Below are 27,531 nucleotides of genomic sequence, written 5' to 3' on the forward strand. Positions count from 1 at the left end.
TGCCTTCAATGCACACTACCATAGTGCTTTGAACTGTTGATGTTTAGGGCCCTGTCAGTGGATTAGTGGCTTCCAGGGATTATTTAGGGGACACATTAACACCAGATTTGGTGCTTGTGTCAGAATGAGGGAGTACTGTTAAAGCGGAGCATATGGTGCTAGTTTTAGAGAGGCTGGATTAGGAGTTACAGCTCTCTTGGGTCCCCCCTTGCATCTATTATTGATGTTATAAAGGATCTGATAGCCACTCAGTTTATATTTGTTTATATGCAGTTTTCCTTTCCTCTTTTTTCTTTTAATATTTGTAAGATTATTATTTTCTTCTATATTCTTAATTTCTTGTCTTTGTTTCCTTGCTGTTTTATACTTGTGTTTTCGTCTTTAGCATGTTGAGGACAATATTTTTGTTGAAATCTCCTTTGTTGTATTAGTTTTGTTGGTGGGTTATAGCTTTCACTTACATCTTTGTTGATGTTTTTGCTGTTTCAATCTTTATGGCATCAGTTTCAGCAAGATGTCTCTTTGATTATAAGAAAATCTAGAATCACCTTATATTTGCTAATATTTATGCCTGTCCATCTTTACCATTTTTTTTCTTTTATGCATTTATTTATTTATTTGCAGGTATCTCCTAAACCAAAAGAAATGTAATTGACTTCAAAAGATCAATTATATTTTGTGAATGCTTACTTTTTTTTTTTTTTTTTTTTTCTATACCATTCCCATGTGTTCCAGGTTTGGCGGGGCACTCTCGCTAGAATGCGATACCGGCGGATGCGCGCTGCCCTCATAATCCTGCGGGCCTACCGACGCTACAAGGTCAAGTCCTACATCCGCGAGGTCAACCGTCGCTTCAAAAATGTTCGCTCCATGAAAGACCATGGCAGACACGTGAAGTGGCCGACACCTCCTAAAGTCCTGCGCAAGTTTGAAGAGGCAATGAAGAGCATCTATAACAGGTATTCGACCAGGACATCTAGTGATGCGCCAGACGCCGATTTACAATCTGTAGTTTTTGTCAAACTTTAATTTGCCAATGCTAGTTTTATTCAATTAAGATTTGTTGCTAAAGACTATCATTTTAAGCGTACAGCACATTTTTCTTGCTAACCTGCTGTGAGGTTAGTACGTTGCATAGCTTTTTGGTTTTTTTTTACCTGTTAAGGTCAGGTCTGGGTCAGTCAGCTTATACATTGGTATTTATTCATCAACTTGACAACACAGTTATGCATTGACGTCATGTGGCAAATGGCTTCATTTCTTACCTAAAAGCATTGGATAGCAATAAATAAATATATTTATTCATTTTATTCTAGTTGCACATTTCTACAAAGTTTGGAGTGACACTTGGTTTTTCATAGCTGTTATTAAACGATCCCAGATAAATGCTACATTGATCTGATTTATAGCTCTTACTCGCATCCTGGACTCATTTTGGAACGGCGGGTGTTGATCTGTGTCTCAAGAGTCACTGATGCTGAAAGCAACAGCACTCCTAGGAGTGAGTCGCTGAGCATTAGTGGATGTAATTTGGGCTAACATCTTAGTTTTGGATCCTACTTTTGGAATGTTAACAGCTAGGATAAAATAAATGTTCAAATGGTGCAGTTTATATCTTCCTGAAGCAGCTGTCGTTTTAAAGTGAAACTCAAATCTCCAATTACTCATAGAAAAAAGAGAGGTCATGAATATTTTGGACAAGATGCTTAATTTGCTTAAAGGAAATCTCACTGTAAACAACACATGGTCCAGAGGGTTACTAAGAACCAGATGTGTCCCTTTTCGAGCTGTTTACACCTGTTTCCCGTGGCTTCAGGCTCACGCTGGGTATTGATTTTATTTCTCCTCCATGAGGGACTCACCTCTGTCTTTCATCTTTGTGTCAGTTTTTTTTTCCACCCTTAAGGCAGCTTTAGATAGCTAGCCTTCTTTCAGAATCATGTTGGCTGTCGGGATTTATGAGTGAAAAGGCATCGAAAAATAGCACAATGCAGCTGGTGTCTGCTAACCCGTCGACAGAATGAAAGCTTTGAGCGGAGGCCTTGATGGAGAAACTTTTCATTTCTGCGATGGGTTTTTGAATCTTTATGAATGCCCTTGGATGTTTCCGTCAGGTGGTGGGCATGGACGTTGATCAAAGGCCTTTCTCCAGAGGAGACTCTGCAGGTCAGGGCCAAGGTAGCCAGCCTGGAGGCCCTGAAGGGCCAGAGGGCCGACTTGGGCTTGCAGAGAGCCTGGGAGGGAAACTATGTGGTGAGTAGGTGAAGGAGAACCAATTGGATTAAATTAGTTATACAGATGAAGAAACAGACTCATAATATTTAAATCAATGTGAAAATGCTCCTAGTTATGCTTGTGTTTGGGTAACACTTTATTTGAAGGGGGGTGAATAAGACTGACATGACACTGTCATAAACATGACATAACACCTGTCATGAACATGAATAAGCCTTCATGAATATTTATGGCTGTTGTCATAAAGCGTCATTTGGTAAATTATGACACTTTTAATACAAAGTCGACATTCAAAATGTCTTTGTTATGACAACTTGACATTAACCAAGAAATCATTACTGATATAAATTTGTTATAAAAGTATTACTGATTTCACTTTAAAAATTAGGTAACTTTATGTTATTAAAGGTAAAGTTTAAACAGTAATGATTTCCTGGTTAAAGTCAAGTTGTCATAACAAAGACATTTTGAATAATGTCAACTTTGTATTAAAAGTGTCGTAATTTACCTAATGACGCTTTATGACAGTCATAAATATTCATGAAGGCTTATTCATGTTCATGACATGTGATATGTCATGTTTATGAAAGTGTAATGACAGTCTTATTCACCCCCCCTTCAAATAAAGTGTTACCGTGTTGGTATGTTTTTGTCCTTTTTATCTTTTTGCCTTTTTAATGGACTGATTGAAGGACAATTAAATTGTGTTCTACATATTGCAATGGCATTAATGATGATTTTTCACCATACATGGCAGTGGATATGCAGCTAAATATACTATTACATGTAAAATCTAGTTTGTCTTAATCAGCTTTTTATAAACCTAGTTTGCAAGTTTATACTAAGAGTAACGTGTAGGATGGCTTCTTGCTGCAATTTAATAGCAGAGCGCATAATCTTTACCTAATTTTTTCTAATACACATGAATATTTCTTGATGCTGTTAATTGCTTAGCCTCGAATATAAATTAATTAATAGAGAAATCTGGAAATTTGAGATGTCTGAAATAATATTGGAAATGTGTAAGAACGCTTGTAACTTGGTACTCACTGCGATTTGCTTCAAACCGTTTTCTTTTTTCTTGCTTTGTGTTGGGCAGAAGCGTGACAACCCTGACACCGCTTCGTCATTCACTCTTGTTTCCAGCGAGCTGCAGCGGAAAGACAAGTTCATGAGAGTTTTGTTCTCCTGCAACGTGAGAAAGGTAGCAGGCTATAAAATCGCCGGTCCTCAGCTCGCCACATTTATCCGCATGTGTGCACAGCTATAAAACCTTCTACTGGAGAGCATCATCTCCCTCCAGGGTGTGGAGGTTAGCCTGTTTGCCAGCTCATGATGCATCTCTGGGGGATGACTAACGAGGAGCTTTGTGTTTCCCAGATCAACCGTTTTCACAAGGCGGAGGACCGGGCTCTGCTCATCTCTGACCGACACCTGTATAAGATGGACCCCCTGAAGCAGTACAAACCCATGAAGAGCATCCCCCTCTACAATGTATGACACCCCCCCTTTTTACATCCTATTTTTAAGCACACACTAAGGGTAGTAAACAAAGAGCTCATCAGAAACTCAGTCACAATGTTCTTTTAGAAACTCAATTAGCCATAGATGATTAACTTTAGATCTGAACTCTGACTAGGCCATTGTAACACATAAATATGCTTTGATCTAAATCCTTTCATTGTAGCTCTGGCTGTAAGTTCAGAGATGTTGCCCGGAGCAACCAGTGATGAGCAGTTTCCTTTTATTGAATTTGTTTACAATGTACAACAAAAGAAGTGGCTCTTTATGCCTAAATTTATTAGTAACTTCTGTATTTTTTTTTATTTATTTTTGTTGCCATGGGTACTGGTCACAATGGCTCTGAGCCTTTTACACCTTTGCAGTTTTGGTAATTTCACTTACAAATTTCTACTGCAATTTGGCGGCGTTTGCTGTAAGACATTTTGTAGCAGAGGAAAAACCAAAAACCACAGAACAAAAACAGGTTCACCCTTCAGAGGAGGAAGACATTCACATCAGTCAACATTACTAAATAAGAACATAATCCAAAGCAAAATCTGCAAACACAGTAAATTATTTTTTATTTCCTTATGGTTATTTTGTTTTTCTTTCTCTTTGGGGTGATAACAAGACTTGAGCAATTATGTATGATTAATTGCACAGTTCTGCTATGAATGGCATATTTAATGGTACCTTTTTTAATCTAAAAGAAATTGACAAGTTTTGTGCAAGACATTAATTGAAAAAGAGGCACTTTGAGAAAATACCCACCTATGTGTACTATATGGTGGAAAGGAGAGATTTTCTTTTTTTTTTTTATCTACAATGACATACATGTTTCTTGCACTGTTTTTTTTTTCCTGTAAAACTGACCTGGAGGTCATTGGTAGAGAGGAAATGTGCAAGACAGTAATCTGTGAGGCAGAAGCAGGAATAAGTGAGATATAAGGCCGGTGGGCACCGACAGCTGTGACGAGACACGGCAGTGTTCAGTCTAACGAAATGACAAGAAGGAATTGCAGAGCTGGAAAAGTGGAAACTCGAATCCTTTATCAGAGCATCTGGAGGAAAGATGTGGGGATCGAGTTGAGACAGATGGTGTCAGAAAAGACGCGTAGCAGGAGTTAACGGGGTTTTTGGTTATTGTTCATTCAGGGACAAACTGTCACAAACACAAACTGTGAACTCAGTCTACATCCAGAAGGCACAGAGGCAGCCATCAACATAACTCTCACTGACATAAGAGAATGACAATATGCACAAAGCTCAAAACATTTAAATATTGTTTTTCACAATCGTCTGTAGTTTTGTTGGCAAAGTCTGTACAAAAACCCAAACCACTTTGAACCGACAGATCAGATTAACAAACAATTCGACTAAAATATCCTTTTTTGTGTCATGGTGCTTCATCAGTCAAATTCATTAAAAACAAAATTAGTCACTTTGAGTGGATTAAGTTGTATCACTGAAAATCTGCAAATAAACCAAAAATACTCCAAGTTATGAGACAGAGGAATATAAAACTCAGCTTTTTAAATACTTTTTGAAAAGTCTTTCTCTCAGCAGTCTAAGAAATTGGTAACATATAGATAACTTTTGGCCACCTGACATGATGGACCTATTGCTTATTACAACAGTAAGTGAATTAGAAAAATGTTTTATTGCGTTGAATTTGATTTATTATTTATTTCTATGTTCCTGATTATGAACCAGTTCGTCTAAATTGCCTTGGGATGCCATTTGTTGTAAAGTGACGATACAAAAAGCCTCTTGAATGTAACTGAATTGCATTGTGACATCACTGCCTTTGTGTAAACAAACCTTTTCCACACAATAAAAGTCGAGCTGTGAGGGGAAGGGAATTGGTCAAGGTGAAAAAGTGCTGATGTAGGAGTGAGTGGAAAGGTGCGTATGTGTGCGAGTCAGAATATATAGAGACATAGGCCGGGGGCCAGCGCAGCGTGACATGGAGCTATTGATCAGAAAAGGTCAAATAAAGGGGAAAGCAGTTAGCTGGTTGTTGATTAGCGCTGATAGGCCAACAGCACAGCATCCCCTTGGCTGCCCTACAGCGACTATTTACCGCTGCTCCTGAGGGGCAAAGTAAAGACACTGGCTGGCCTAATAGATGGTTAATAAGTTTGTGAGGAATCGACAACTGTCCAGCTAATGATTTATGCAGCAGTAAATACTTGTGGGCTGAGATTAAACTATTAGTTTAGAGAAATATCCCCTTTTAATCAGCAGATTTTGTTGCTGCTTTTTGACATCTTATTGGTTTCCTTTTTTGTTTTTTTTCTGGGGTTTTTTCTGTTTCCCATCTACCCCCTCCCCATCTAATCCCAGCTACCCCCCCACCCCATCTCCATGCTGTCCTCCCGTTGTTGTCATGCCAACATCCCGGGAGACAGTGTTGTCATGGTTACTGAGCACAGAAAGGATCAGCTGATGTTGCTCATGTATGTGTACTAATCGGACTCCCGTATGCCAATGTTTGCCCTTGTTTTCATTTGCTGTTTTTTATTATTATTATTTTTTATTTAGCCCCAAAAAGGACAAATATGCAACATAATCATGTTGAAATCTATTTTTATACACGTAAGAAAATCTGGTGTTGAAATGTTGCTGGATGCAGCAGGGCTTACATTATAATCCATCCACTGCAGAGATCATTTGCAGAACTTTATGTTCTCCACAACCATGCTGGTCTCTCTAGTGGCTGTCAGTTCTGCAGCAAGAATGGCTGCTAAGCTTCCCTCATTATATTAAAATAATGGAATCACTGATCTTTCTGTTTTGGGCTGCTGGCTTCTGTTTTGGTTGCATAACCAAAAAGGTTAATCTGGGAGAACCTGCTATTCAAATTATGTACTTGTGACATCCATGAAGCAGAGCCCTTCAGACCAGAGAGCACTTTTTAAATGAAGCAGAGGTTCTACCCGGTGGTGGATTTTTTTTTCTCTCGAAAATAAGTGGGTGTTCTTAAATACAGTTACATTAAATAGCTTTTTTTTTTTTTTTTTTTTTTTTTTTTTGCCAGATTCATACAGGCATCTATTGTAAAAATCTGTAAAAACAGTTAAATAAATTCATACATTATTGCCATAATGCATATCAAGCTGAGAAAGAAAATCCAACCTATAATTTTGATTTATTTTGTGGGGAGGTAGAAATAAAAGAAGTCACTTTCATGTTCAGACTCAGAGATCAAATCAAATTATTAAAGCTTACTTTTGGAGAACAGCAGCAGTTTCTTATTAGGGTCCCTAAGTCTCCATGAACATTGGCCATCACCTACACACCAACTGGTTGTTTGGTAGTTTTTCTGTCCCACCATCACAAACGAAAACATGGTGTTTGCAAGAAACCCTTCTGTGTCTTTAACTCAGTTTTAATCAGATGAAACTAAGACTGAGCTTTCCTCGAACACTCTGGATGGGTTTCTTTCGAAACAAAGGATAAAGCACCTCATCCGGACTGAGTAGTTTGGAATATCTGTAATGCTGTGGGCTCTTTTCTCTCCTAGTTTCCCTGTAAGCCTCTTCGAAAGCACCAATAGTAATAGATGTAGGAGAAATATCAAGAATCAAACAAAATCTGTTTAAACGGATAACGGCTTTTGACAGATCAAGTGTAATCTCTTGATCAGCTGGATGCATTCTTGTTTCTATTTTGTAAAAAAAGAGCAGAAAAATCCCTTCAGCTCTTTGAGAGAATTAAAAAAAAACATTTTTTATTGGTGTTGTGTGACGGAAGCAGCAGAATAAAGCATATTTGTTGCAGTCATATTGATCAGTCTGATGTATGCAAGACTTTTATCAGTGTGTCAAGGGTTTACAGTCATCAGGGAAAAACGAAGCAGAACAAATCTCCAGCGCAGAGAAGATTCTTCATTCTCTTGATTGAGTCTGACAGCAGTTTGAAACATTGCTAGGTAAGATTTATGACCGACAGCTGCGCAGAGGAAAACCTCCTACAGATTAAATAATTGGGCTTCTGTGAATTTATATAAAATATGAGAAGGAAACGAATACTGAAAGTTCATCATTCAACTCTTTGGAGCATAAATTGTTGTTCCTTGCAATTGGACTTTTACTATAAATGTAGATGTGACGACCTTTTTGTACCTACCTGATTGTTGGCTGTTAGAGAGCCCTGGTTCTTGAAGCCACATGCATCATTTTGATTCTTGCGATGCTGGTGGGATGAACCTGCCTCTGCCCGTCTTCCTTCCTCTGATGGAGAACGTTTCCTGCGGGACCGAACTCTGTTGATGGGTGGTAATGTACCTTACTTGATGCCCCCGTGGCTATTTCCTCAACACTCATCAGCTGTAAATCATCTTACAAAGACAGATGAAGTGAGGAAAAAAGAGAGCAGGTAGAGAAGAGATGGGCTGAACAAAACAAAAAGAGATAAAAGCACCCAGAGCAGAGGAAAGGAAGTTAATGAGACATAAAGCCGAGCTCCTTTTTCCTCTGAGAAGTGTTTTCCTGTGAAGATATTGGCTTCTTCCTGTAGTTTGTACAACAAAGCAGGGATTCCTCCTTTAACTTGGCTTCTCTCCACTGGCATGTGGTTTGAGGTTTCTAATTAGTGAAATAAGATGGGTCCCCTGGGATTCTGATCAATAATTCTATAACTCCTCATGCTGACTCTGTTTTTGAGGGAAATCTTTCCCGTTCATTATCAGGCACCACAGAGTGCCTCTTTTTTTTTAAGTGATAATAATTCAATAATGCATTCCTGGCAGTATTTCAGACTCATGGTGGTGCAGAAGTAGGATATAATGTAAATTGTTTTCGGTTCAGTACGAGTAATTTGTTAGTAAGGCTGTCTGGTAGTACCAATAGAAGAACAATACATGGTATTTAGCTGCACTGTCTGAGAGAGAGATGATTTCTAACAAACCCTTATTTGTTTTAATTCACTCATTAAATGTAAAAACAGTGACAGTGAAAGAAAATGTGATGGGAGTTTTTCTTTTAAATATCTGTATTATGCTTGCTTATGTCATAGGCCAAGAAAAGAGAGACATTTCAATTTTTTTGTTCCCCCCCACTATTTGATGTATAGGTCATCAGTCGGGACTGATCAAGGGCAGGGCAGATTGATTAGTGTATCACAACTTACTGTTTGTGTTCTATGCATATTTGTTTCATGCTAGTATGTTTTTATAAATTATATTTGTCTCCCTCTTGGTCAGGTTTCTCTTGCGCAATTTAAATATGATGAATAAAACATACAGTGTGTAGCTTCTCAAACGGACAAGATGTTTTATTATATTTGTCAATGTATAATTCATAAAATGGTTTCTTGTTTGGAAAAAACAAAGCACAACAAAGGAGACAAACAAGAAAGACAACCAATAATGCAAATACTAACACCCAAGAGCATTTTAGGACAACCAGTTAAGCTAAGGTGGATGATCTTTTTTTGCTGATTGAAGGAAGCTGAAGTTCATAGGGACTTACTCCGCACAGACAAAATCCAGCCAGGATTTTTACTTCCCACCAAATGCCTGCAAGACGACAGATTCAACACCTGCTCAGTCGTGCGGTCCTTTAGTTTGTTCCGACCTCACTGACTCAATAGTTGTTTGATTTTATGTGGGGAAAAGCAGTTTTTCACTTCAGCAGTTTTTTTTTTTTGTTTTTTTACTGAATCTAGTCATGTGCGCACAGATGTGGCATCTGTTGTGCAGCCCTTTTAACCTGTTTGTATCAAATCATTTATTTCCTGTTGCTTGTGTGCCTCTCGTCGACACGACTGTGGTCTAGATTTTTGTGTTTTATGACGGTCTATATGATTTTCCCTCTGTTCACTCTGGTTTATCCTCTGTGTTTACATTTTGCAGGTGACAGGACTGAGCGTGTCCCCTGGGAAGGATCAGCTGGTTGTGTTTCACACCAAGGACAGCCGGGATCTCGTGGTGTGCCTGCAGCGCATGGTGCCTGCCAACGAGAGCCGCATCGGGGAGCTGGTCGGCACCCTGCTCAGTCATTTCAAGAGGTTAGCGATCAGGGGTGGGGGGCCGTGATGACAAGTAGTGGACAACACATACCGTCAAGAAGCAGGATTTATATTGTATTTGCCATCTAAAAATATAAAACTTAAAAAAGAAAAAAAAAAAAACACTCCACAACATTTAGCTCATTGTCCCCACTTAAACGTTTGGCATTTAACTTTATTTGCAGCATCACTGTAGCAGGAGTCTTGGCACACAAGCTGAAAACATCGTCTGTTTGTTCCCTAAATGAAAGCGAGGAGCTCGTGTGTGATGTTGACTGAGGTGACCTCAGGCGGCAGGATTACGGGGCAGGAAGAGGACACAGTCACGGCTGTCCTCAGTTAGACTGTAGTGTTCGCTTAATGTGAGCTCTGTGTTATTCAGGACATCAACAACACAATATGGATTTTGTCTGTTGCTGAAGGGGGGGGGAAATGTCTGTCCAGCTTGCTAAACAGTCATACTTTGTCAGTAAACGAGAGAGTTTTAATTGACATGTCGTAGTAATGGCTCCGTCAGTGAGAGAGGGGCCAGATACAGTAAACGGGCTTTGATTTAAACCATCCCCGTGACAGGATGTTGCCACTACCATTGTGGAGGTGATGCGGTCGGCATGATTTGCGGCGTGGCAAAATGCAAACAAAACTTCTTAAAGTTTCCTTTCAGTAATTTAACAATCGTGCCCCTTTTGTGAAGGCATGATTCTCAGTTTTTAAGATTTGTCTCGTGTCGCAGCCAGTGGCCAATTTGATCCACACTTGGTGCTACAGTTTAACCGTACCCCCATGTGTTTTTGCTTAAGGCCATGTCTGTCTAGTTTACGACAAGAAAAACTTTTTTGAAGTCAGAAAGTATTAGGCAATCAGTCGTTTATTTACCGAACAGAGGCTCTGTGGTGCGTTTGGACCTTTATCCCTACTTAAACTCAGAGCTTTATTTGATTCATCAGATTTAAAGTAATTTGAAGTACCCACAGCTGGCATTCCTCGTCTGCTTCGTTTTGTGTAGTGTCCTGTTGTCCTAGCATGATTTTATTTCGACATTAGCACTAATAGAAAGGAAGCTTAATTGGATTAGGGGGAAGTTACCTGCAATCCCCAAATTCTCAAACGTGTGTGCAAGTGTTTCATTGTGAAATCTCTTTGATCGTTCCTGGATGCTGGATGTTGACTGAATCGGGACACGTGTAACTGACAAGTGCCCACTTTCATTTACATGCCTCATTGTGATCTGTTTTCACAGCAGTCTGTCTGAAACGTGATCGTTTTTTGCAGGATGTTGCCACATCCGTTTGTTCCCTGTAGCTGTGTGTGAGGAAGGCGTTAGCCTGCTCCGTCACTGCCGTTCTGTGATAGTATCTCATGCTATTATGGAGCTCATTTCTCTGTCGGCGCCAGGAATGAGGGAGGCCTCCAACGAGCCTCGTGTAATGACCCGCCATGTGTTTCACATGCAGACTCATCCATCACTGTGAAGCCCTGGCAGAACAAAGGCAACACCAGCATGTGGAAAGTGGTGTGGATATATATGTGTCTTGTTTATCTGTGTTTTTCTGCCTGTGGAGGGATTCCTGTAGGTCAGTCTGCATATCATTACTTGTATATCTGATGCCGTAGGTTGTTTTTTTTTTTTTTTTTTGTGCTGTTCTGCCTCTGCAGCTCCTCATATATGTAGCGTTAACCTTTGTCTCTCTTGCAACACGCTTCACAGAAAGCAAGATGCACAACAGCAAGCAGGCAGATGGAAGGGCAGCTTACCGCAGCAACAAAGCAGCGCTTTATTCAACTGATAGTGACAGCAAGGCCAACACTGCCACTGGATGTAGACTGTCCTCTAGATACTTGATTTCCACTGTAGTTCCAGGTTTTTTTCCGGTAGTTTCCAAATGAATTTCATATGTATTTTGCGTTTCGTCATAAATTTGATCTTTACGTGTGGTTTTGATTTAGCAATGGCATCAAATATGAAGTTATCTCCACATCCAGCTGGTTGCCTCTAACTGAAGTGACTCAGAGATTTCTGCAGCATTTTGTAAGAGGATAACCCTCTTATCAGTCTCGGCGCTGTCTGCAGAAATTCAGAAATGGTTCATTCTTATTTCGCATTAAAAAGGATTGGAATAAGATTCCCATTCCTTCAGCTTCCCTCCTCCTCCTCTCTTCATCCCCATTTCATGCTTTTATTCCGCATGCCTATTTTTAACTACATCCCCCCATTGTTATCACTCGGGCTTCTAACGGAGCCCCTTCAGCCCCATCATTCTCCGCCTCTTGTTCACGCTGTCTCGTTTCCTCCCGACTCCCACTTTCTTCATTTCTGGCAAGGAAGCAATGAAATATTTAAAGCTGCTGCTGCTGAGCTCTATATTTATACAAGACAGATGCACATCTTTTCCTCGGTTCATTTTCTAAAATGTTTTCGTTTATCACAGTCAGTTTCCAGTAAACAGATGAATAAACCCAAGTTTTTAAATTCTGTGATTACATGCTGAGAGAACAAAGACAGTTGAAAGTAGTTTTGTCACGTTGCACAAAGTAGGACATAAATGTGAAGTGGAATTAAAATAAGATGTGGTTTGCAATATAGTGGACCCCCACCTATTTGCGCAGAGATGCACCTTGCCCAATCTTACAGATGGTTTACAAAGAGCTGACAAGGACACGACCCCAAAGACTTTTGCCTGTAATGACAGTTAAAGGTATGCCATGCCATCCATCACTGTCCTTCTAATTCACAATATATATTCCAAACAGTGAGGATAATGCATATCTTTATATAATACACACATAATTACATTTAAGTATTTCTTGAGAACATAATGACCGAGAGAACAAACCTGACACATTTTCATTAAGGGTAGAGTTTATTTTCTGGACATTTAAACCAATCGCTTGTTTGACTCGGTGAAACCCACAGCTGTGCTTCAGATGGTTTTCCCATTTACTTATGTTGCAAACAAGTGACCCACAGACAAAAAAATCAGAAATGTCTCATAGATGCGCAAAAGACAATATCCCTAAATGCCACAGTTTTGTGAATGACTGATAAGTTTTATCTCATTCAGTTTTTCCATCAGCTCTTTACTTTTATTTCTGAGTCACTTCTGCATCATGCTCTTCTGCTCGTTTTCACCCCATTCGCCCCTCCACTGAGCCAACATGTAAAAATAGCTTGTCATTGAATTATTCATTCTCAACCCCAATTCGCACAGGTGGAAAGCTGCAAGTTTTCTCCCCACTGGAGTCAACCTATTTATGCAAAAATATTCTTTTCATCCAAAATCAGGAGAAATCAACCACGTTGAAAGGTGACATTGAACGTGCATGGATCACGTTGCTCCAGCTGTGTCGATTGCAGTTAATTGTCACGGTCTCACACTTCTCCATTGTCCTTGCGTGCCAGTCAACACCTAAAGACTAAGTTGTTTGCAGACCTAGGTTCTATATTTTCCTAATTGTCAGGATTTTTGCAGTTTTCCTGTTCCAGAAACCGAAGAGTTTCTACGGAAAGCAGAGGATCATTTGACCCCACAAAAACATTATCTGCACACATGCGTTACGTCTTTTACTGCATACCTGTTGTTCTGTGGCCATCTTTGAATTTGAATCTATAAGTCTGATGATGACTTAAAGCAGAAATTTGCCATCAACATCTGATTTATCTCTGGAAAAGTGTAAAAAATTTGGCCGAATAACTTTACAGGTCAGGATAAGTGTTGAAAAATGGACATAAGCCTATAGAAAACTGTTAACATTTCAAGACCTTTTTTTTTTGTCCTCCATTGTGCGAACTTGTTTCATCTGCTAAGCAGTCTGGACATCATTCCTTTGGGTCCATTTATAAAAATGGGAACTCTGGCATTCCTCTGCTGAGCAACTCTCTCAATCTCTTTAATGCAGATCCCAGTGTTCTGTCAGAATGTACATGTAGTCCCTCCAGCACCTTCTCTGCTGGAGAATGCCCCCCCCCCAAAAAAAACCTTCAAAAGGGAGCTGCTGAATACTGCAGTTTGTCAGATTCATTCCAGACTGTCACATGATTTTGACTTATTCCAGTTTCTCAATGAAGCTTATAATATGGGACGCTAGCAGCCTATTTTTAGGATTTCTACAGTGAGTTCCCGTTTATTATTAACACGAGAAACAGGGTTCTCCTTATAAGCTTAAAGTAATACCATGTGATTACAGAAATGACCTTTTAAATGTATTTAGCATCTTATGATGGCAGCTTGCATTACCTTACCTTAACTATGAAGTTTCCAAAGAGGGGAGAGTATTTCTAAATGCAGCATGTTCTGTATCAAACAGAAGTCTTACAACATGAATGTACCACAGACATGCATGTTTTAGAAAATAAATAAATTGCATCTTAGATCTCTCTGCTTCCTCTGACTTCATTTTAAACCCCTCACTGATTCTGAAAATTACTAATTTGGAGACTTACATTAGTAACAGCTTTCAAACCTGGTCGCACTTGCGTATAATACATTCATTGATTGGAAGAAGATGGGAGGTTAGAGGGGTGTTACCAGAAGCCTCTAGAACAGCAATTTGACAGGAAAGAGGGTGAAGAGAGATTTGGAAGACGTGCAGCAAATGGCCCAAAATCCTCAATCAGACCGGGTCAACCACTTTGACGACTAAAGCCTCTGCTCACGGTTAGGTTACGCCTGCTCAACCAGCGGAGCCACTCAGCGCCTGAAAAAATTAGATTTTTGAGTTTCCTATCGTCATGTTGTCAATCAGCATTGATCAAGATGAAAATCTGACTTTAGTTGGCAAGAAATTTCTAGTTGCTTTATTGTTGTTATTATTATTATTATTATTATTTTTGAATGAAAAATATCAAGATTAAAAAAAGGAAACGGGTAAATTACATTTTATTTCTGTTTTATATCTACTGCCTTAAACGGTACAAGTTTGTCAGTATAACAGATTTATTGCATCCATTCATTCTTTCTTTCACTCACCTCTAACCTCCTCCACTTTAGTTATGTTCTTCCTCTTCTTAATCTTCCTCCCACCTGATATTATGACTCAGCGCCAATGTGCGGACCTGTGCACAGACCTTCATTGATCTGTCAGTCATATGGTCATACGGTGCTCAACACCTCCCCCCGAAGACATCAACATTTAACTACCCCAACTGTCAGCTTTCGACACTGCAGGGGGGATTTGGGACGTGTCGGTGGGAAGAAGTGTGGAGAAGTGAGGCGGAAAGACTGAGAGTGTTAGAGTGAGCGAAGAGGGAGGGAGGAGATGAAGAAACGAGTTAAATGATCTCATCGAAAATGAGCAAAAAAAAAAAAAAAAAAACAGATGAGGATGGCGTCTGTAATTTCAACCCCTAGTTTAAAATCCATTTGGGTTCTTGGTTCTATAATCACCTTAGTCTGACATTGAAGGATGTCATCATTAGATTGTCTGTATAAGCTCTTAGGGCATTTGATTAAAAGTTTTCTTTTCAGTCCTTGGTGGATGTCACTCATCATTTGCGTAATGCCTGTTGAGTTTTCTGTTTAAACATTAATATTAATATTTTCTGTCCAACTTTTGCAATTTTCCGTCATTGATGTATAACTTCATCTTCTCCAGAGGTCTCGGGATTCACAATTTAGAACATACTTTTCTTTTTTTACTTTGAAGTGACAGTTTTATGAAACTTTGCTGTTTTCTTATAGAAAAACATTTCACTGATCATTTAGGCTAACAAACTTGAACCCCTAACTTTATTGCCTAATTTCAAAAACATTATTTCAACTTAAAGGTAACAGTGTTGATGCTTACTTGTGCAACTTTGTAAGGATGTAACATTATCAAATCTTACCAGTATTTATTTTGCACAAACTAAGCAGTGATCAGTTTGTCTGCATGAATGTTAATGTCAACAGTGTTTGCATTGCTGTTATTTTTATTCACCATTGCTACTTGTTTTAGAATTTCATCACTCCCTCAAATTACAGTCGACTGGCCTAACAAAACTAAGCCTCATTCAGGCTCAATATTTAATACATGGACGTCTCCTCTGCATTCATTTTGTGCTCTTTTTGGTCCGTCATTAAGGATGCACAGCCAAGCTCTGCAAATGCAACGATACCTCCAGTAATGGTGGGGGGGCACTGTGGTGCACTGTGGCTCTTGTGAGATGAGCAAAAATAATATAGAAGATGAAGACCGACATGGGGGATCTTCTTCCTCCACATCCTCATAGATCGCTTCTGTCTACCGCTGTGCCTCTTTCTGAGGATGTATCTTATAAAGTCTTTGTCCATTCATGCCATGTTTGCTCATTTTTGAAACTTTACCAAAAATTCAGAGACTAACTGAGAACTGCCCTCTAGTGGCTACGTTGATTTACAACCATTCTAACTTAAAGTCATTGAAAGCAGGAGAGCATTGACTCTTAACAGAATTGAAGCGGTTGGACTTGTTTATGGTCATAAAGGGAGCATAAATGGACCTTTTTAATGCCACTGAGTTGTTTAAGACTTATGAAGGCTTCAACAAAGCCTTGTATTATTGTTCTGGCTGTCTTTCCAATATAATCAAACACAGTGAGGATAGTCCAAGAAATATGACAAGATGGTAACAAATTAACCCGACTGAGTAAAGTCTAATGAAGACCCCAAACGTCTGGGTAATAACTTAAAAGGCATTAGCTGTCAAGGTGCTGAACACAAAGGAGTCTTGTGTTGCTTTCTTTTGGCATGGAGCGATGACAAAAGGATGGTCAAAAGGTATTCTGTTGGAGTTATAATGTCCAAACTGCAGCTGCTTTTCACACCTGTTGCCCTAATACCAATTCATCAACGATGATGAGTTTGATGTTTTTAAATGATGTGGTCACTGAATAAGATGTTAGTTCCTTTTTAAAACGATTTTCAAACCAGTAAATGTTTCATTCTCACTATGCAAGTACTAACTTATGAAGCTTGAAAGAAAAGGAGGAGAAGAAAGTCAATCTGTTTAAGTAAGACCATAGAACAGGATTGGGGGAAAAATGGTCCCTAAAGATTTCATAATCTGTTTGCTCTGGCAGATTGTCACCACGCTCGAATCTTTCACAGTCTTACATCTCCCACTTCAGTGCTCTGATCTGATTATTTTTTTGTTGATGTTATGATTATGATTTGGCAATCTGTTTGCAATTTCACTGAACTGAATCCAAATGATTATTTTTTTTATTCCATCATTTGGTGTAATGGCTTAATGTTTTCTCACTCAGCTGTTAAGATCCTGTTCTATACCAACACAATGTCGCATGTAATTTCATTTTCATTGCATTGACAATTTGGTGTAATTATCAATGCAATGTTGCATTACTGACTAAACAAATAATTCACCATGTCGAAGGGGTGAAAGCTAAAAATATTTATTTAAAAACAAATCTGTTGATAGCAGATATACTAGACTTAATCTGTTTGAGTCTTTGCAGCAGGAAACTGATTCATTTGGGAACAAATATCTGCTGTTGTGGGAAATGTGTTAGCCGAGCAATTTAGATCTAACTAAAGGCGACGTGGCCATTGTTTAGATCTGCTTGATAAAAGCATAATGAGAGGGAGGCGGCAGAGAGAACTGATGAGGAAAGCAGACAGAGAGGAGGAGACAATCTGCCTTTGTCGTCCTCCTCCAAGGTCACCCTTTCTGCTGAATCAAATATTTCACTCTGGGAGAAATGGGCATCTCTCTCCTCCTCCCCCTTTTCCTCCATCCCTCCTTCTCACTTTCCTCCTCCTCCATCCATCACTTGTTTCACTGCCGCCGCTCCCCCTCCCCCCTCCTTGTTTTTCACTTCACATTCCACTTCTCCTCCTCGCCACCGTCCTCCCACTCGCCGCCTCCCTCCTTTCTGGGGCGCTGCGGATGCAGTTCCCATGGCAACCATTGGATCCATGCTTGTCTGGATGTGATCCATTAATAGCCCCGCTGGCTGCGGATAACACCGGCGCATCTTGCGTTTGGACCACAGTTGGAGGAAAAATAGACGGAGACGCGCGATATCAAAACCAAAACATTCAAAAGAGAAACTGTGCGAGAACGTAGGGAAAGATGGAGTTTGCCTAAACCTAAATTTAGCCTCACTCCCCAGACAGTTAAAGCCACACGTTAACTCCAAGTGCATCCCTTTTTATCTTGTGTCCCCTTAGCATTTCAAACAGAAATGTTTTGAATGCTCTTGATTTGTTGTTTGGCTGGTTTTCCTATTGAAACCTCAGATTTTTAACAGAACAAAATCTTTTACGGCCATTTCTCTTTTGACGTCCACCATATTGACAGAACTTATGATTTTTGTTGTTATATTTCACAACTTACAAGTGATTTTTACACATCGAGACTGGGACGCTTATCTCCGTGGCTCATCACATTGGCAACACTGGCTAGGTGACATTTTGAATGGCAGGTGGCCAGGCCAGAGTGTTTGTGTGTGTGTGTGTGTTTTTTTTTTTTTGTTTTGTTTTTTTTGCGACTGTGTGTTTATCTCTGCAGACCTCGTAAGTACACATCAGAGATAATGCTTACAGGGTTAGAAATGTGCGGTTTGTCGCAGAGGAAGCGTATGAATGAAAGACGGAGGGTGTGTGAGAGACGGTTTGACCTACTTTTCCACTGCGGAGGACCAGATCCACAGAGATCCAGCCAGCCGCCTTCTCGCCGCACCTCTTCATTTTGTCTCGCCCACAAGGACAAGAACAATTAGCAGAGTGTTCTGCAGACCCACCAGATCTAATAATGGCAACACATTTTACTTTCAGATGTGGCTCATTTAACAGCTGTGTAGGTCAGACGGTCACTTAACTTTTATTGTGAGCCACTGCTCGGACACTTACTTGGCTTTACCGCATTTCTTTTATTTCACAGAACGTATTTAAATTACTTGATGTGCTTGATGTCCTGTGTGACATTAGAAGATTGTCATATCTGTTAAGTTTCTGGTCAAGATAAACTCTGAAGTTTCAGAGATGTTTTAGCTTTTGGATTCAATGTTCTGGGAAGAATTTATTATTAAACCTTAAGACTTTATAATAAACATCTCATTGGATTTACCTGTTTAAAAATCTTTTTTTTTTTTTTCTGGATAATTCAACAGATTATGCTCTCCTCTTTCAACCACTTACTTTTCAGCTGTCGGTTTATTTATCAGCATTTCAGTGTGTTTAAATATTTCTGATCAGAAAAATTGACTCCCTGAACTTTGCCTTTTAGGTTCCCATTAAAACGCTAAATGCGACTTGGCACGTCTCATTCATTAATTGCATAATGACTTTCCTCTGCAGTGAATCAGACGCTAATTACAAACAGATCACAACCATAAATTAAATGAGAGACTCAGTGGAAATTAGCTGCCATAGATTTGGCACGCATTGTCTTCACAGCAATTGCTTCGCTTCCCCTTTATTCAGCCTACATACATAATCATAAAAAGACGTATGTGTGCGATGGAGAATTAAGGAAATTATCTGGTATTTGTTTCGTTGCACTCAGACAGGAAAAGAGAAATTATTTTTAGATGCTGATGGCTGTTGGAACCAGAACCCATCTGTGTGCGTGCGTGCGTGCGTGCGTGCGTGTGTTTGCGCGCGCGGATGTCCATTTGTTGATTTGCTCTGGAATTCCTTCCATGAACTCTCTGCTTTACTGTAGGAGCCGCGCTCTGGCCTCAGTAAATGAATGAAATCGGCCACCTTGCTTTTAGATCGCCTGATTCATAGTGTATAAAAGCAGTAGTTAAGTGCTGTACCATTAAGAGGTACCTGTGACCTCTACAATCCTCTCCCAACCCCCAAACACACATTTATTTTGCCCAGCAACAGCAGCACACCAGCTTCCTCTGTCAGACCAGTTATTATGGACCCATTGCCCTCCATTTCTTTTTTTTTTTCTTCCTTCCTTCTCCTCCCATCACTAACAGTTTCTTCTTCCATTTTTCACCTCTGATCAATCCTTCTATCTTGTCCCCTTTTGTCTTATTGATATTGTCTTTCAATGAATAAGTCCACTTCCACAAAATCTCTTTTACACCAGTTTCCGTTTTCATCTTTTCAGTAAATGACACACTTTATCCTGGTGACCTGGCACTTCATCTAAACTTCAAGATAATGAAATAGGTTTAGATTTCACTTTTGGTGTCAAACAAATGTTGTGTTGTGTCAGCATTTTAGCACACTTTTAAAATGGTTAGAAAATTTAAATTTAAAAATGTACATTAACATTTACCTGGCACAGTTAAGAATTGACCTAAAACAAGTAACCTTCCACGTAGCAAATTTGTGTTTCTGTTTTTTTTTTTTAGACGTGCAAAGTTGAAGTTTTGAAGTTGGACAAGCAGTACATCTTCTTGATGTATGCTTTTTATAGAATAATTACTCTAAACATGCAGGTAGAGCTACAATGGAGAGGTTTAGATTGAAGCACTGTATGGCCCAAATATCAATATGTAGATCCAAGGGAGAACATGTGGCAAAAATTGAAAATTGATGCTTGGAGACCCTAACCATTCATCTTCTGAAAGATGAATGGGTAAGTCAGAGAGCTCCCCACTGCTGGGAAGATTCTGACTGCCTTATAAAAAATGATCTGAATCTAAACTGTCCTTTTTCTTTTTCCCATACTCATCGTCTTGACTGACACTTATTAAAATGGAAAAAAATCTGTGAATTTGATATTTTATCTCCATCTCCTGCAATGATTCCTTCAGCACCTTTGAACTCTTGCAGCAGGAAACTTATCACGACTTGAGATCTGTTTTAAGAGATGAGACTTTGATTATGCATTGACTGGCTGTAATGAGCAAAATTGGATACGTAACTACTTGAGAAGTGAGCGCTCACTCTTCAGAAAAAAGACTCGAAAGGACGCGACCCGTCTTTATCTGCTTTGACTCAGTGTGAGCCAGAGTATTGATTTACCTAATGTGTTTTAAGTTAACTCCTTTGGCCCTTCAGACTGTGGAGTGTCCTTTAGAAAAGGCCAAAGGAACAGCTGATTGGCGAGTATGATTTAGCTTGGTGGTTTTGAGGTTTTAAGAGGAGAAAAGGTCCAGCGGTGTTGACCCGGTTGGAAATATGAGCTGGTTAAACCACCTGCTGTGTGGCTATAATGACTGTGCAGTGTGTTAGACGCCACCATCTGTGGAGCGGCAAAGGTGTCCCCCAGGGAGTCCTTTGATTTTTGAGTTTCCGTTCCTAATTCATCCCCCGCTGATCTCTTAAACAGTTGAAACGTTGAGGTGAGGAGTGTTCTTTTGTTTAATGGGGGAACGACTGGGAACACCAGACTCTCAGCAGCTTAAATAAGAAATGCCACTGATCCCCCCTATTCATTACATGTCCTGTGGGAGTAAGAGGTGGTGAATCTAATAATGGCATATGGAGCACCTTTTAGTATTTTGCATATTTAGTCAATTTATCTATCCTCTACTCTCCTCAGAATTGAATTCTGGGATTTATGAACCAGATATTAATAAGGAGCAACAGAGACGGTGGAGGGGGGGTCTTTGGCATACCAGCAAGAACTGAGTTTGTTTATATAATTAAACCATCACTTTTATTCATATTTTCATTTAGTAGATGCTAAATTTCCCTTCTAGCATAAGACACAAAACATTCTTAAAAGATGAGTGTCCTTTTCAACATTTATTTTAAAAAGCCACATGAATGTAATTTAACTCTGGATTTATAGTTTCTGTCCAGCTGGAAGGAGAATCCCTTCTCTGGTTTACTCTTTTTACTCTTTAAACAAAAAACAAAAAAACTACAGGTTTATTTTTTAAGGATTGCCTTTTTTTTTTTTTTTTTTTTTTTTAGCTCCATCGATCTAACTTCCCTCTCCTTGCTGAAAAGAAGTGTCCCTGCAATTTGTTGCTGCCTCCTTGTTTCCCGTTAGAAGTGGTGTGTTCAGGATGATGATGTTCAGTGCCATATAGGCCAAAACACTCTGGTCTCCTCTGACGGTGTCCTCCTTCTAACAACCTTTCTGTGGTAAACAGCCAAGTATTGGTGGATATCCTTGTATCATTTTCTACATCCAGGAGGATTTAAGTAATTATGTGACATCTTAAGGCACTTGGTTGCATTGGATTTTATTTGGGGATGTTAAAGTAAAATGGGCTGAAAAAATATTCCCACCACGTTTTTTTAGAGTTTCATTTGCAAAAAAAAAAGGAAAAAAAAAAAAGGGAAATCATCCTTTTCCTTCTTCTTGCACTTTACAGTTATGCACAACTTTTTTGTTGGTTGATCATATAAAATTAGGATGGAATAAGTTGCAGTTTGTGGTGAAAGCGGCAACCAACACAACCCACAGAACTTAAAAGCACTTCACACAACACGATAACATCTGTACTTTTGTACGTTCAGAAGCTTTTGTTGGCCTTTGGCGGCTTTTGATTGTCAGCGTTTCTATTCCATAACTGCAGCATTCCAGATCCTGCTTGCTGTGCAGAAAAATAAGAGAGACTCATGGAGAATATTAAAAAGTAGGGCTCCTTTAGCTTAGTTTCCTGCTTGTGTATAATAAAACTTCATATTGCAATTCTTGTACTTTCTAAGCTGCAGACTGACTTTTCTTTAAAGTCTAATCTGTCCTTTGGGGACAATGATGTTGTGTAATACACACCCTCACATGTCGGAGGTTTGTTTTTTAAGGACCTATATGATCTGCTTATTATTTTTATCTCATTCTTGCTCAGCTATGTTTAGGTTTAAAGCAGGGGTGTCCAAAGTTGGTCTTTCAGGGGTGTCCAAAGTCGGTCCTTGAGGGCCGGCATCCTGCATGTTTTAGTTTTCTTCTAGTGGTAGAACAACCTCCTCAGTGTTCTGCTTAGGCCTTCTGATGAGCCATCATTTGATGCAGGTGTTGTATTCGGTTTTGTATTCTGATCAGATGGGGAGCAAAGGCAAAATCAGTTTCTGATGCTCTGATTTCCTCCTTAAGGTTGTGAGTGAAAAGTTTTAATTTGACTTTAGAGTTGATCGTTTGAGGAAATTTGTCATCATTTTAACAACTTTTCCTTTTCAGTTGTTTCCAGGCTCGAGTTCCTAACGGTTGAGGTAGATTTTGAAATTTCCGCTCCAGTTTTGACCAGGATTGTTGATCTAATGTGCTCAGGCATCAGCACGTTCCTCCCTACGGTTGTCAGAATAGCCTTCGTGATGATATCAAGCTAAGCAAGGCTTGTGCAAGTCACACTTTTCTGCACTTAAAAAGTCTTTGTCCCACTTGTGAAGTAATGCCGTTGTGAAAAGTTTGTTCCGAAAGAGAACCTGCCATGTTTGAAATTGGCAGGTTCACAAAATTGGTCTAAATTAACCTAAAAATCTCTGACAAGTGCAGCTCCTGTAAAAAAAAAAATACTTTAAAGGAGTGCAAGTAGCCATACATTAGGTTTTGTAACGTCTTTATTGACTGATTTAAGATCCAGGCTCATGGAAAATACTTCCATGAGCCTGTTTCAATTTCTTTTGAACCACTTTCTCCTTTTGCGTTTCTCTATTTGAAACATTACATCTGCACTTTGCAGCTCCATCAAAACTGCACAGCTCTAAGGCACAGTCATGCTAATTAAAGAGCTGCAGTCAAACAGCCTCTCGGGCAGTTTTCACAGCGTGAACCCCTTTAAACCACAGCCACTTTAAACTGGGGCAGATCATCTTTTCTTTTCTTTCTTTTTTTTTTTTTTGGCGGTTTCATCCGTCCAGCTGCTTTGAATCAGGTTCTTTGTGTTATGATAATCAGGGACAAGAACTGTTCCACCTATTTGCTGCTCTGGATTATTTTTAGTTTTTATGTAGGTGTGAGTCTGTGCTGCTGAGTGCACGGTGCCATTTGTTCCTCTGTGTGAACGCAGCTCACAGAAGGATGTGAGACATGCAATGCAGCCATATGAGACAAAGAAAGTGTGATGGTGAGAGGAACAGAGTTTTTTTTTTTTGTGCAGATCTGCTGAATATATGTCCAATTAACCAAAAGGAGGAGGGCAGGAAGTTATGAAAGATGATGACTGGAGTATGCAAAGCTTGAACTTACAGCTTGAGCATCCTGAGGATTCTGAGGCTTGGGTAGAAAACCTCTATGAGACATCTCTAGAAAAACATTAAAGTCGCTATTTGTATTGTCAGAATCGATTTAGAACATTGCAGCACAAGTGAAAATGTGTTTTAAACAGATTTAACTACTTAGCAGTAAGGACTTTGCGAAACAAAAAGAAATCACAGTCGACAATTTGGAAAGCTATAAAATGAATTGAACTTGTTTATCATGTCTTCGTTCCTCCTGTATTTACCTCTGAGTACATTAAAGTTATTTCTTTTTATTTCGCTTCTGATCTGATCTGCATTTTACACAAAGACCAGAAAATCTGATGCGGTTTATACACAGAATACATTTTTTCCAGTTCAATCTAATTATACAGACAAATTCAAAGTCCATTACGCATCTTACAATCCGATACCAGTTCTAAACATAAAGGCTCACGTTCAGTTTATTGTTCCATTTGGAAGAGGTAGCTTTCTGTATCAGGTCTGTTTTAGTAGCAATAACATCATCCAGAATTCATGTGTGGCCCTTTAAACCGGAGGAAGCTCCAGCAGATCATGGCGGCCCCTTGGCTTAACTGAATGAGGGCGGTCAGAACACCAAGCAGACACAAGAAACACAGAATCGCTGCTTTAGGAGTACTTTGTACGTTAAAGAAAAATGTTAGGGTTAATGTCAGCTGTAGTTTCTTAAGTGGCTACATCTAGAATAGAAACCCAGCAAACATATAAACTCTGAGCCCGCGGGATGAAAAACAGAGTAAACATAGTTATTCACAGCAGTAAGTCCTTTAACTGTTTACTACTGGAGAAAAAACAAAAGGATAACATAGTTACAGGTAAAGGCAGTAATTGCAGATGATGGATAATTGGAGAGTAGTAGGAGAAAGTAGCAGAGCGGGGAAATGTGGTCACTAATGTCCTCCGGCAGCCTTATGGCATTACCAACTGACCTTGCATCTTGGTACATCCTGGTATAGATGCTGAGTATTGCATTTATTTGCAAACATGCAAGGACATTTCCAACAGGATCATAAATAGGTTTATGCTCGTTTAAGTTGCAAAAAAAATTATCCTCCTTCTGGTTGTTTCTCACTTCAACTAAGCCACCTACAGTACATCGACTTGGTGGAGTCTAACCGAACAAGAAAGGTTGAGCAGATTTTAACTAGAACGCTCGCGCTCTTGCATCTTCCTCATAATCTTTTTCTTTTGAGTTGTGTTTCTCAGGGGGAAAAAAATCTAAAAGCATGAAAGGAAATCCTTCAGAATCTGCGTTAGAATCTGGCATAATTTACACATTATACAGTTATCCAAATCGAAGGCATCACCGACTACTAAATCGAAAGTCCAGAAATATGTGAAAAACTTTTTTTTTTTGCTATAGAACTGTGTGTATATTGTTTGTTTGGTTTTTTTTTGTTTGTTTTTTTTTTATCCCGATGTGTTTGTGTGCACAAACCAGCTTGGATAGAAACCTGACTGTCCATCAGTCATAAAGGCAACACTATCCAGATCTGACCTGATGGTGTTTGAACTAAAAACACAATACACACTGTCTGAACACATATCAAACATATTTCTCCTTTTTTATTTCTTTCATTTTGATCTCCAAGTTGTCTTCAGATCTAAAATATTGACATAAAGACAGAGCTTTGTGCACCTGGGAAGCAGATCCTCTTTGAAGCGTTGACAGATGTATTTTTCTGATTCAATCTGCACGGGGTGGTTTCTATTCTGAATCAAGTACGCTTCCTCCTCATTGCCGTTACTGATACTAAAAGTTGGAAACCTAAATCTCAGCCTATGAGGGATTAAAGTAATTTGGAGGTAAAAACAAAGAGCTTGATTAAAAATTCTGTTCCATCAGCCTTTAAGTTTCATTCCCAAATGTCATCTCACCCAGAAAGGAAGGAAGGAAGGAATATTCCGCTTGGGTCAGAACAAACTTTAGCTTTCCAGAGTGCCATCGCCTCCTCACCACCTGCAGTACTTATATATATTTTAGCAGCTGTCAGCTTGGGGGACAGTCCAGTACCCTGTTAGAGGAATGACTCAGAAGGTGAGCTGGATGGTTTAATGCATCCGAGGCGATCTCCACTGCATCTCGTCCCTCCTCCACTGACCTTGTTTTCCTATCTTTTTAAAGACTTGTTTTAAAATTGGGACTATTTTTACTTAAGCATTTTTAAATTTTAATTAAACAAATTATAACCCATCTACCTCAGTAAAGAGATTTGAAATAATAATAATAAGAAAAAGAAGAAGAAGAAAAAAAAGGCACAGAACAGGACGGTAAACATGGATGCAATCACTTTTTATTTGATGTTAATTTGTGACAGTTTTTTTCTCTGTCAAATACCAAAATTAAGATTCTTATCATTTTTGATTCTACAGCGAAAGCACATAAATAACAAACCCAAAGATCCTTTTAAGTTATAAATATAAAACAAAGAGTAAAATACTAAAGGCGAGGAAAAGATAACTTTATGTCGATTCAAACGGTCACAAAGTTGGATATGGAAGGCTAAAGCAATGTATTACATTATAATGCAACGGACTAACCTCTAAGTAAATGGTTGGAGAAATATATCCAAAAAGGACCTCAGATAATATCACATTTTTTCATTTTGATCCTGCGAGGAACAGAAAGACTTGTTGTTTTCCCTTTTTCGTTTCACTTGATGATTCCATATCCAAGGTCACCCTTTATTACTCTGTCCTCCAACTTTCTTCTCTTGGCTCTTTATTTGATTAGGTTAAAATATGTCACTCATAAATGGGACACTCGTTCAAAAAGCTGAACTGCCGTCATTGATTGTAATGGAAGAAGGGCTCCTGCACCGGGACGGTTTTTATGCTCTTACTGAGAGAACAAAAACATAATGCACTCTAAATGCTGTTGAAAGTACTGACGCATGTAAAAATAACTTTAATAATAATTCTCCATCAGAATATTTTCCAACCTATTTTTAGGTGTGAAAAAATGATTAAAAAAAATAGAATTATTTGGTTTCTATGAAACTACACAATCTGGTTTTTTTTTTTTGTTTTTGTTTTTTGAGCTAATAATAAGGTATGAAGGGTAAACTGACATTCAGCTTTTCTTTCCTCCCAGATTTCATTTTCTCGCCTTCGTCTTTCTCCAGCCTCTTTTTGTTCACACAGAGGAGCCACCTTTGGGGAAAAAAGTGATTCAGGACTCACGTGGCTTGAAGGGCAAAGACGAACACATGCAATGGACTGGGGGGGAGGGCTGGAGTAAAGGAAAGAATTGATTTTCCAGTCAAAGAGGCCATCCAATGATGGACCAAGTCTGCTCCCGGGGTTCAGGGGGGCGACTGAAGGGGGGGTTCCGGCTGGCTCAAGCCGACTACGAGTAAAATATGGCAGTCAATGAACTGAGCTGATCATCATTTCTTTCTCATTAGAGATAAAGTGCTTACCGTTGTTTCTTTAAAACGAGTCTTTGTTTGGTTTGGCTCAGAAATGCATCAAAAATTCGTGTTTTTTTTTTTTTTTGTTTTGTTTTTTTTGGTGAGGTGGTTTGGACGGGAGCATTTCGGTGTTTTTCGCCCTTCACACGGCGCTCGGCCCAGCATCCCCTCTGGCATTCCAGCAGCACGGTGAGACGGAGACGGACCGCGATGAGAGACGGACCGAGGAACAGACAGATCGCTGCGCACTCACGCAAACACTACCATTGGCTGGCTGGCAGCCATGACAGATGGGGGAGTTGGGTTCATGG

General features: G+C 39.4%; 1 protein-coding gene across 1 annotated transcript in view; it reads left to right on the top strand.

Annotated features, from left to right (window-relative positions):
- The window catches only part of myo1d (myosin 1D), an 86,645-nt gene that overhangs the window by 51,892 nt on the left and 7,222 nt on the right, over positions 1–27,531 (top strand). The window contains exons 17-21 of the mRNA XM_088001099.1: positions 736–959; positions 2,115–2,253; positions 3,335–3,439; positions 3,616–3,729; positions 9,596–9,750. Coding sequence (XP_087857225.1) covers positions 736–959; positions 2,115–2,253; positions 3,335–3,439; positions 3,616–3,729; positions 9,596–9,750 — 737 coding nt within the window. The remainder of the gene's footprint in view (positions 1–735; positions 960–2,114; positions 2,254–3,334; positions 3,440–3,615; positions 3,730–9,595; positions 9,751–27,531) is intronic.

The sequence above is a fragment of the Poecilia mexicana genome, unplaced genomic scaffold (assembly GCF_051168715.1).
Source record: "Poecilia mexicana isolate PSO_F unplaced genomic scaffold, ASM5116871v1 scaffold_19, whole genome shotgun sequence".
In the NCBI taxonomy this organism is placed as follows: Eukaryota; Metazoa; Chordata; class Actinopteri; order Cyprinodontiformes; family Poeciliidae; genus Poecilia; species Poecilia mexicana.